A 12,671-nucleotide genomic window follows, 5' to 3' on the forward strand; every position below is an offset into this window, starting at 1 on the left:
ACTTACCCTGACTCGTTTAGTACGACTGTGCTGTTTTATCTTATTTAGGGTCGATACTGGTTCAGTTTGAGAGGGAGCAAACTTTTGACTCCAGGTGTACACTATTTTTTTGAAATGTTCAGTCCATCATTCTTTTACTTCTCCATCAAACGGGAACTCATTTTCTTTGCTTTTCATAAGACACCTTATTTGCTTTTCTTCCCCTCGTCGTTTCATTCATCATTCTGTTTGTAACCCTATAGTCTTGTCTCCTGCTGTCATCGTCTCTCGCCTTTCATATATTTTTAAATATCAGCTATCGTCTATCTACGGTATACCAGTTAGGTAAAGCCACATGGATGAAGGTGATCCTACAAGGAAGGTTTATGATATACTGTATATGCTTCACTTATGATTCTGTCAGATGATCTGAAAAAATGGAAAAATAAAACATTCCAATCAAAACCTCCTTTATTCTTTTTAATAAATATCGTAAAAAATGCTAAAAGTCACGTTGAAAAAAAAATATATACATCTGATTGTTATGTACATCAAGACAGTATTAAAATACATCCTAAAAATAAACTGAGAATTTTAAGGATCATCTAGGGAGGGTAAGAGGGAAGGCAGAGAAATTAAAGTCTAGTAAGAGGGAGGGACAGGAGTAAATGATTTCAGGGCCTTTGTCAGGAAATGTCAGTAGTATATAGAAACTGATTCGTTTTCCTCTTTATCTATTTGTAAACATTGTAGACAAACTGAAGTTTACCTTCTCATCATTTTAGCACTGTTGTTTGATCGGTACATTGAGCCAATAACTGTACCATATTTCACTGATAAAAACTAATTTCCAGACACAGACGATTTATGAGACAAAAAAATACTGTAACATTACGAGAGATTTTAGTGATAAAAACGAATGATTATCCTAACTATCGTCTTTGAAATGTTTATGAAAATTTAGGCTCATACATTACTTAAAGGAATGCTGGTATTATTGAGCTAGTCCTGTGTGGTTTATTATCAGATCAATAATTAAACTCTACATTTATAAACTGAATTTAAAACATGATTATTTCACAGAGGCTTTATCTAGTCCACATAAAACTAGTTTCCCTGAGCGTTTTAACTACAGTACTGTGGTCTCAGTGTTATATTTAAAATACAGTTTTCAACCTATACTGATGTACTGCAGAACAATGGTACAATATATTATCGATGGATGCAAACAATGGAGTAATATTCAAAGATCAATATTAAAACAACAGGCTTTGTTAAAACTGTTAATGAGAGCTAGATGATGTTAGAATATTCCTTGGTCAGCATCCTCGGCTCTTATGGGTAGGTTGTGTTGCTGTGAACCTACACTGCTGCCGCATAACAATGTAAACAGCAGATAGTTTTGTTGAACATCATGTGCTCTAATACAAACTATAAACCATTCGTGGTACAGTATAATTTGTCGATGTTTCTCTTTGTTTCATATATTCAAATTTTCCACATAAATGTAAGAATTTAATTACGAATGGATGATGATCATTATTGGTGTTATTAACAGCATTATCATGAACATCAACTAAAGACCGTAACTTTCAGTTCACTGTTAACTACCATAATCTGATCTTAATCCTTCATTTTATAAAGTCAAACCGAACTCGGGTTATTTTTTTTACCCATTTATTTCATTACCCATTTTTGCACTTTACTTCCACTACTTTTCAGTTTATTTTGAACAGAGTTCAAAACTCGAAACACTTAAGTATCTTTGAATCAGTTTCATAAAAAGGAATATCATTGAAACAATACTCGAGACACACTTCACAACAGTTAGACAAAGAGTGTCTGTACAGACATTTTATAAAAATATGTGAGTCAATAGGACAGATGTTAATATACACGGTAACATTAATTATCGAAAAGGAATGTCGTACTGCTAGAAGACTGTTTGAGAGCTTTATGGGTTCGATTACCGTAAGACACCCAAGACACCAAGTCCTTCAACTTGATGCTATTATGTTGGATTAAATATATGACAATGTTTGTTGATATTATGTGTCTGATTGTCCTGGATAATTTAATATGACTTCGTATTTTGGTGATATGTCGGTGTAATATCTGCAAGTCTGTCGAAGTAATCTGGTGGAATGTCGATTTCTACTAAGATGGTGTCAAAGGTTATGATGCAGTGGCATATTGCAAAATATTATCTATATATTATGAATTTCCTTGGGAGTAAAGTGCAAAAAAGGGTATTTCCTATTTTGGCAGTAGATGATTATCCACACTTATGAGAACCTAAGCAAGTTGAAATATGCAAAGATAAAGCGCTCATTAAAAATCTGGAGAGTAAGCGAGAGGACCTGACAAAACTCTGAATAAGAATATGCTTAGAAAAGTTGTTAATTTCGTGGATGGACTAGGTAAACAAGACACAGTTAGCTAGCACCACCACATAATGGCAATCTTAGGAAGACACCAAGCTTGAAGCGGTTAACTGAATATTGTAATGTCTTCGTATCCCCTGACCTAACAGTTGCATTGCATATTAGAGACAAAGAACTGAGGGACAAAGTGCGTGCTGTGGCGCTGCGCCACGGCACGAGGACATGGAGGTGAGGACATAAGCCTTGTAAATAAGTCTGCAGGGGTAGTCAAGTATATGGATACTGAGCAACCAAACATTATCGAGATTAGTGAGACACGCGACCTAGATGATGTGTCGTTAGATGGGCATTATTATGCACGCAAGGGTATCATTCACCATTCTGAAAAGATAGAGCTGTAAAGGGGGCAGTTGTTCTACTATACAAAAAAAAGCTAATAATGACCAGAATGGCAGACTGAGCAACACAGGATCCTTTGAATCTATGGGATGTAATCTGGTAGCACAAAATAATAGCAAACTGATAGTACGTCTGTGCTTGGAATACAGTCCACGTTGAAACAAAACACATCGAATGCATGGCACAAGCACTACTAGTAAGAAAATCCCTGGATCAATTGAAAGTGTGTTCGGACTGGAAATTAGAAAATCTTATTCCAATCTTCAAAACTGGTAGTAGGAATGCAGTGGAAAACTAGCGACGCATTAGTTTAGTATCGCTTATCTGCAAGTTCTTGGAGATAATTTCAAGGAAGCTATCATCTATCACTTAAAAAAAGACATACTCATCAAGACCCCAAAACATGGATTCAAAGAGAACCATCAGTCATACCTATTATCACACCAATTATCCCCACCTGGACTATTATATCATATACAAGCATGAACACCACCATGTCTGCACCAACACATAATATCACGTATATGTCGGTGGTACATCATTATCGAGCCTGTCTCTCATCAGTGTGCCCCGGGTTTTTTACTGGGTTGGATGTGAAAAGGGTTGTTGTTCAGTATGATTACTGAACATTACCGGTTTTATCCGTGGATTCCGGGTTCCTCCTGTGCCAACACGGGACTCATCGGGGATAGCACTCATTGGACCTACAGGTAGACCAGACAGGCATTACTGATAGAGCAATCCAGTATAAATATATACATAATCACCAGAAACTGTAACGCAGGGCAACTAAAATCATTTATAAAATGAGACTTCGCGTTTTCAGATAGTCTAAAGCCTCAGTGGATGGCAAATCTTCAAACAAGAAACAACAGACCAGATGTAATATAGAAATTTAAAATCTTACGGAGGATGGCATACATGAACGCTGACCATTTCTACAAGATACCACATGTAACACACACGAGGACATGGACTGAAGCTGGCTAGTGATTATGCAAGTGCAGTTATAAAGAACTATTTCTTCATTCAAGTTAACAGATCTGTAGAACAGCCTACTAGAACAATGTAAGCAAAAGTAGTGTTAATTTTTTAAAATACGCAGGACAAGTTCATCATCACGGGCTTCCTTCCTTGTTGAGTCCACTAGATGTGGAGGCAGGGAGGTAAACAAAGTAAGCAACATTGAATGCGTATTTTTTCACTACTTTAATATGTATTTCCACATCCAGGCCCTTTTGAATGAAAAAAATCTGAAGCACATACTAAAAACTATCCTTAAGCACCACTTGCCACAATGTCACGACAACGAAGGATAGATAGATAAATTGTTTATGCCAAATAATATGAAGGATGGTGAAAAAATAAATAAAGAGGATATAGATAAAGTTCTTATAATATCCGCGCAGGATAGGACTCAGAGAAACGGATTTAAGTTGGATAAGTTTAGGTTTAGGAGGGAGATAGGAAGAAACTGGTTCACAAATAGGGTGGTGGACGAGTGGAACAAGCTTACCAACTTTGTGGTAAGTGCTGGAACTCTGGAAGGTTTCAAAAGGAGGCTAGATAGATTCATGGATGAAAGAGAGTGGTTGTAATTCTCGACAGGGGCTGCCATGCGCAGCCTGCGCAGGCCAACCGGCCTATTGCAGACTCCTTATTTTCTTATGTTCTTATGTTCTAAAAATATGTAACAAAGAAAATGAACCTCATCTGTAGTGGACTTATCATTTAAAGTAAAATTTCGTAGGAGAAAATGTTTACATCTTACTTACGCGACTGTGTCCCGCAAATCAGAATCTCACTGTGGGTTTTCGGTTTCTGCATTTTGGGGCACTTGTTGACAAAGTACACTTGTTACCGTGAAGGAACTTGTTATTTTGTAATGCGTTTATAAGGAAGGCATTTAATGAGTGTTACATTGCAAAAAACTTGGATGTATCATTTGAAACTGTCGTAAACAGGAAAAGCTTTTATTCTGAGATGCGTGAACATTGGTTGGATAACCAGGAACCCCTAGGGGGTGGGGGTGGTGTTGTGGTTTAAGTGGACTAAAGCAAGTTTGGAAAATTAAAATACAATCGTAGCCGTGAAGTGCAGATACTGTACTCTCATACCACCAATGTCAGCGGTTTATAAAAGTGGGTAGTATCATTTATACTAATAATTAATGGTTATCCCTCGTGCAACGAGGATGACCGGCGCTAGGGCCACCCAGGCGTGAATTTGTTTAAGGTGTAGAAGCTGTCGCCAACACAACAACCACACCCTAAGTTAATGAGCTGCATGACCCAGTGCCAAGGAATAGTCCTAGAAGACCGGACAGCTCGTCAACTGCACTGGCTAACCATTACCCCGGAATACGATCAGCAAATCGATTAACATCCAGGTTCCCAATTGCTGCTGGGTAGACAGAGGCAAATGGCATAAAGAAACTTGCCCATAATTTCACCCTGCCCGGAGATCGAACCCGGGTTTGCTAGCTTGCGAGGCGAGCATGCTGACCATTACACCTTTGGAGGGAGTACAATATCCCTGGTGTCATTGGTTACTCCCAGAGAACTGTCAACCACGGTGAAAACTTTGTGGATCCTTTTACAGGCGTTCATACACAAAAAAAAGAAAGAGTTGGGTGCTTCGTGCCGGCAATAAAAAACAACATTACCGATAATATTTCGCTCGGTACAAGTTCCAAGCCGAACACAAGACCACATACTTCAACACTTCATCCTACATGTAGCATCACTTTATCCTCCAGTTTCTGATAATTAAGGTTAGGTTTGGTTTGGTTAGGTTAGGTTAGATTATGTTTGGAAATGTTTGGTCAGTTTTGTTCGTGTTTTTACGCCACAGTTTCCCTCTACTGTACTTCAAGTTCTGCCCTCTTTTTTGCAATGAAAATTGTTAGTAGTGGGAGGGGATCACATCTCCACAATGGCTCATTACCGACGGAAATGAGAGTTAAATGCAATTGAAATACTGTGAAAAACTATAAAAACCTATTTTGTTAATAATTTCCTTGGGTGTCCTTCTCCGAATCCTTACCAAGGTTTATAGTTTTTGCTACCAAAGGAAGATGTGTAATACTCATATTCAATACAAGTGCTGAGTGTAATTTTATCTCTGACTCGTAAACATTAAATGGTTCTGAATGTATTGATAAATAAAAATCTAGGATTATGCACATTTAAAGTGCATTTTAGAATTTATAAATGATGTCAATGACAACGGCGTGTCACGTAGCCATAATTTTTTGAAATTAACATATTTAGTAAGGTACAGTATGAAGGAGTTATGAGACCCCACATGCAGTGTGTTAATCTTGCTCGGCACAAATTATATGGACTCAATTTAGTCTCTGGGTAAATCAAGTGTTTTCTTACCTCTATCACGTAAAAAAATCTAACATATCGGTTCTAATCTTTCTGAATGGGACTGGATACATTACAGACTCTCTGAGACAGTAAAGAGTGTCACTTTATAAACGAGAATTTCTGAAGGAAAATGAGATCTTGGTGTAACATCACAAGGCACATTTTATCTCAGAGGTTAGTACAGTACTACTGAGAAGCGACATGTGTTATATACGTTGGTACTACACCAGGGTACACTGACCGTGCCCATCGCCACTGACTGTACTAGTGGGCACTACACCAGGATACAGTGAAAGTAATTAATTAACACCACTCACTGTAGCATCGATCACCACCACAAGGACCGTGATGACTCACCAAAAGGCAGTGACTAATCAACACCATTCACTATAGTGACCATCATCATAAGGACACTGACCATTCATAAAGGCAGTGATCACCACCAAGAAGATACTGACCACTCGCTGCACTGGTTATAATTAATCTTTCTTATAAAGTACTTGAAGGAAGTTCTCCAGATGTGTAATTACTGTAGGAGTGATGACGTTGTTAGGTCGTAGGAAAGCTTTCTTTTGTCTTAATATTAATATCACCTTTGTCACTTTGTTACGCTATTTTCTAATCATTACAACCACAGGACTCCACCAGTAGGTTGGGGATGTCTCTTTGTACTACTCTTTCTTCGCTGAGGCGGTAGAGGACTCGCATGGAGGAGTAGGAGGTGGGAGCACAGCAGGGGGCAAGAGATTCCTGCAGGGACGACCCAGGTGCCTGCCGCATCACCAGCATCTGTAGATACAACCAACACTGTCTTCAATTTATGTTTATCATAATTAACACGGCCGTAGTATTACTGTACTCAGCAACCAGGGCCAAGAAAAATATTTAACAATGCGACTGACTGGCTGGCGGAATGAGGTGCGTTGGTATAATATATGTCGTGTTCTACTTACTCTATTCAGCCGGGGGGGCACTGGAGTTAATTAAATGAGGTTCACTTGACTCTGTACTTCCCTGTACCATCCATCGGTTGCTGGGGGACCCCTTTTTTAGGTTAATGTATTAGCTAAGAAGGGAAATGGACAAGAAATATTACGAATTAAATGTTGATCTAGAATGATATCCGAAGCTGGGGAAGCAAAAAATTAGTATGTGAAATACATTGATAACGTAGGTATATTACAGTGAAAAAGTTAAAAAAAAAAGATCAGTGGCGTCCAGCTATATTAACCTCCCTAACTCCTGCGCATACCCACCCAGCGTGACCCGACCAATCATGAACCCCCTTTTATTTGGCTCAGATGCAAGCTTGGAGTGAACAGAGTTTAGTAACATTGTGATATTAAACAGTCTTTACCCTATACTTCAGGGTGGGTGGACGGGTGCTGATTTCTGAATTTTAGCATTCAGCTGCTACAAATTATTTATTGCTAAGTGCACAAGGGCTATTGTATAGGAACCCAGTCCTTCTCTCCTGCCCATGGAATAGAACCTGCGACCATTCGCTCTCTAGGAGAACGCTCTAACCAATGACACACACACACACACACACACACGTGGGCTGTACATCAGGGCACATTGACCGTGCCCATCACCACTACTGTACACCAGGATACATTGAAAGTAATCAACACCATTATACAATAATGTGTGTATACCGTATAGCGTTCCTCACTTTGTCCTGCAAAGAAATGCTTACAACTATTAAATATAGGAGATTGGTACATCTGTATAATTTTATCCCAATGAGTTCAGAAACCTAATGTTTTTAAAGCAACATAAAGGCTCCCTGGTAAAACAGACTTACCTGGAGTAAGTTGTTATAGCGAGATATCCCTTCAGCATTGGCTGAGGCGGCGGTAGATTGACAGGCGCCATGGCAATAGTAGAAGGTAAAGCTCTGAGGCTGTACCCACCAGTCGTCCCAACCCATCTCCTCCACACTGACGGTGATGGAAGCTCTGCAGCATCCGCCACCCCACAGTGAGGGGCACTCTTGGGTCGAACGTCTTTTGCGTACCTGAAGAACACCAGTAACAGTATAACTCACCTACACTACTCTCCGCCAGGCTGTTACTCATGACCTCCAGTTTTTATGTTATTGCTAAAATAATTAAAATAATATTTCTGATAATAATTTTTAGAACTTTTATCTATGAAATTTTTTTTCACATACAGTAAACAATAAAATAAACGAACTTTCAGATATCACGTAAATATACAACACCTTTTAACTTTCTACAATGTTGCAAAAATACGACACTTAAGTATGACACTGCAGTAGTATTACTAAAACAAATTAGTAGTTTATTCTTGAATTAAAGAGCACTGACCTGGGGCTGCTGTGTTGTAACGACGATAAAGGAACGGTGTTCTGGGAGGTGAGACATGGAGTAGAGGGATCCCTGACAGGTGGAGCAAGACACCTCTACCATCACCTGGTGCCTCCCACTGGCCACCCACCGACCCATCGCCCCACTTAAGTCGACCTCCATCCAGTCGCTACTGACTGTAGTATTCTTATGGGCCAGGATCGTTCTTTGAGGCGTCGCGTGGTGGGTCGTAGGCGTCACCTGCGGATGACAAACCCATAATATTTTTCTTTTCTTTCGAATGTCAGTTCCTAAAATAAAATTCATGATATTGTCGTACAAAAGAAAATTTACAAGGGAAAGAAATGAAGACACGAACCTCATTTACAGAAGGATAAAAGTAAGTGTATAGCAGAGGTGAGTCGAGACTTACCTCTGTGATGGTCAGGGTTTGTGAGGGACCGTCGGCCAGGTCCTTCATCTTCCACAACCACAACGTCGCTCCTGCTACGCCCAGCGGCGATGACCCCTCTAAAGTGAAGAGGAAGCAAGCGGCCTTCCGGTGACTCCCACACGACACGCCTTGTAATGACCTTTGACCTGAAGATGATGAGTTACATAACGATTAGTCTACTTGATGATGACTTTTGACTTGCTTATGACTCGTTGTGACATCTGGCTTAATATGTGCGTTTTGACATTTCATTTAATGATAATTTCTTATTTGGGGATGAGGTTGATTATTGATGGAACTGTGTGCTGACGATCACCTTTAATTAATCAAGGAAACGTGAAGAAAAGGTAAAAAAAACACTTGTTTACTGATTTACAGAACATTACCTGTATACAGAACATTACCTGTGTATAGAACATTACCTGTATACAGAACATTACCTGTATACAGAACATTACCTGTGTATAGAACATTACCTGTATACAGAACATTACCTGTGTACAGAACATTACCTGTGTACAGAACATTACCTGTGTACAGAACATTACCTGTGTACAGAACATTACCTGTGTACAGAACATTACCTGTATACAGAACATTACCTGTGTATAGAACATTACCTGTATACAGAACATTACCTGTATACAGAACATTACCTGTATACAGAACATTACCTGTGTATAGAACATTACCTGTATACAGAACATTACCTGTGTATAGAACATTACCTGTGTACAGTATATAACCTGTGTACAGAACATTACCTGTGTACAGAACATTACCTGTATACAGAACATTACTTGTGTACAGTACATGACCTGTGTACAGTACAATACCTGTGTACAGTACATTACCTGTATACAGAACATTACCTGTGTACAGTACATTACCTGTGTACAGTACATTACCTGTGTACAGTACATTACCTGTGTACAGTACATTACCTGTATACAGAACATTACCTGTATACAGAACATTACCTGTGTACAGTACATTACCTGTGTACAGTACATTACCTGTATACAGAACATTACCTGTGTACAGTACATTACTTGTGTACAGTACATTACCTGTGTACAGTACATTACCTGTGTACAATACATTACTGTGTACAGTACATTACCTGTGTACAATACATTACTTGTGTACAGTACATTACCTGTGCACAGTACATTACCTGTGTACAATACATTACTTATGTACAGTACATTACCTGTGTACAATACTTGTGTACAGTACATACATTACCTGTGTACAGTACATTATCTGTGTACAGTACATTACCTGTGTATAGTACATTACCTGTGTACAGTACATTACCTGTGCACAGTATATTACCTGTGTACAATACTTGTGTACAGTACATACATTACCTGTGTACAGTACATTACCTGTGTATAGTACATTACCTGTGTACAGTACATTACCCAGTGCCAGTATATTACCGAGATAGGGGAAGTGAATGGTGAGATAAGGAAATAAGCATTAAACAGCTCTTATCGGTGTTCACAGAAGAAATTCACGAGGAAACGCCAGAGGTGGAACCGATATTTAGGGGAAATGAAGAAGAAAAACTAAAGGATATGATTACCAGAAATGAGGATGTTCTTTAGAAGCTAAATAAATTAAAGAAGACAAAAATTCCAAGGCCGATGAAAATTTCCTCGAGTCTTGAAAAGAGTGGGAACAGTGCGGAGGTCATATTGCAATATTTTTGCGCTAGTCAGGCCGCACCTCGATTATGCGGTTCAATTCTGGTGCCCTTATTATAGAATGGATATCAATTCACTGGAGTCGGTGCAGCGAAGAATGACGAAAATGGGAAACCATATTACCTGTGTACAGTACAATAACTGTGAACAGTAAATTACAAGCTCATATAACTACCGAAGGGATTTTACCCTGAGCAGTTGTGACCCACACCTCGTGGTGATGGTTGTTGACCCGCACCTCGTAGTGAAGGTTGTGACCCACACCTCGTGGTAAGGGCTGTGACCCACACCATGGGTGAAGGCTGTGTCCCACCCTGTGGTAAAGGTTGTGACCCACACCTCGTTGAAGGTTAGACCACACCTCGTGGTGAAGGTTAGACCACACCTCGTGGTAAAGCTGACATTATTCCTCGTGAGACCCACACCTCGTGTGAGGTTTGTGACCCACACCGTGGTGAATTGTGACCCACTGTGGTGAAGGTTGTGACCCACACCATGTGAAGGTTATGACCCACCTCGTGGTGTTGTTAGACCACACCCGTGGTGAGGGTTGTGACCCACCCGTGGTGAGGGAACAGACCCACCTCGTGGTGAAGTTAAACCCACCCTGTGTGAGTTAGGACCCACACCTCGTGGTGAAGGTTGAGACCCACCTCGTGGTGAAGGTTGTGACCCACACCTCGTGGGAAGGTTGTGACCCACACCCTGTGGTGAAGGTCAGACCCACACCCGTGGAAGGTGGAGACCCACACCTCGGTGAAGGGTTGTGACCCACACCTCGTGGTGAAGGTTGTGACCTCCCACCATGTGGTGAAGGTTGTGACCCACACCCTCGTGGTGAGGGTTGTGACCCACACCTCGTGGTGAAGGTTGTGACCCACACCTGTGGTGAAGGTTGTGACCCACACCTGTGGTGAAGGTTGGACCCACACCTCGTGGTGAAGGTTGTGACCCACACCCTCGTGGTGAAGGTTGTGACCCACACTGGTGAAGGTTGTGACCCACACCTGGTGAAGTTTGTGACCCACACCTCGTGGTGAAGGTTGGACCCACATCTCGTGATAGGTTGTGACCCACACTGTGGTGAGGTTTGCAACCCACACCCTGTGTGAAGGTTGTGACCCACACCATGTAGATAGGACCCACACTGTGAGGGCTATGACCCACCTCGTGGTGAGGGCTGTGACCCACTGTGGTGAGGGCTGCACCCACCGTGGTGAAGGTTGTGACCACATCGTGGTGATGGTTGCTGACCCACACCCGTAGTGAAGGTTAGACCCACACCTCGTGGTGAAGGTGACCACACCTGTGGTGTTAGACCCACCTCGTGGTGAAGGTTAGACCCACACCTGGTGAAGGTTGTGACCCACTGTTTTGAAGTGTGACCCACACTCGTGGTGAGGTTTGTGACCCACACTGTGGTGAAGGTTAGACCCACCTCTTGGTGAAGGTTGTGACCACACCATGTGGTGAAGGTTGTGACCCACACCTCGGTGAAGGTTGTGACCCACACCTCGTGGTGAGGGATGTGACCCACTCCTCGTGGTGAAGGTTAGACCCACACCCGTGGTGAGGGATGACCCCACTGTGGTGAAGCAGACCCACGTCGAGAGGTTGTGACCCACTCGTGGTGAAGGTTGTGACCCACACCTCGGTGAAGGTTGTGACCCACACCTGTGGTGAAGGTTATGACCCATACGTCGTGGTGAGGGTTGTGACCCACCTCGTGGCGAGGGTTATGATCCACACCTCGTGGTGAAGGTTGTGACCCACACCTCGTGGCGAGGGTTGTGACCCACACCTCGTGGTGAGAGTGTGACCCACACACCTCGTGGTGAAGGTTGTGACCCATACCTCGTGGTGAGGGTTGTGAGCCACACCTCGTGGTGGTTGTGACCCACACCTCGTGGTGAAGGTTGTGACCCACCTCGTGGCGAGGGTTGTATTACCTCGTGGTGAGTGTTGTGACCCACACCTCGTGGTGAAGGTTGACCCATACCTCGTGGTGAGGTTGTGACCCATACCTCGTGGTGGTTGTGACCCACACCTCGTGGTGA

General features: G+C 41.6%; 1 protein-coding gene across 1 annotated transcript; it reads right to left on the minus strand.

Annotated features, from left to right (window-relative positions):
* Positions 1–5,204: 5,204 nt before the first annotated feature.
* On the minus strand, positions 5,205–9,124 carry LOC121872755 (inhibin beta A chain-like). Its single transcript, XM_042375806.1, has 4 exons — positions 8,882–9,124; positions 8,470–8,709; positions 7,944–8,156; positions 5,205–6,925 (listed from the first exon to the last, which is right to left on the minus strand). Exons 1-4 carry the CDS (start codon positions 8,927–8,929, stop codon positions 6,755–6,757), a joined length of 672 nt encoding a protein of 223 aa, XP_042231740.1. The 5' UTR covers positions 8,930–9,124; the 3' UTR covers positions 5,205–6,754.
* Between the last annotated feature and the right edge of the window lie 3,547 nt (positions 9,125–12,671).

The sequence above is a fragment of the Homarus americanus genome, unplaced genomic scaffold, assembly GCF_018991925.1.
Source record: "Homarus americanus isolate GMGI-L3 unplaced genomic scaffold, GMGI_Hamer_2.0 scaffold39155, whole genome shotgun sequence".
Classification (NCBI taxonomy): Eukaryota; Metazoa; Arthropoda; class Malacostraca; order Decapoda; family Nephropidae; genus Homarus; species Homarus americanus.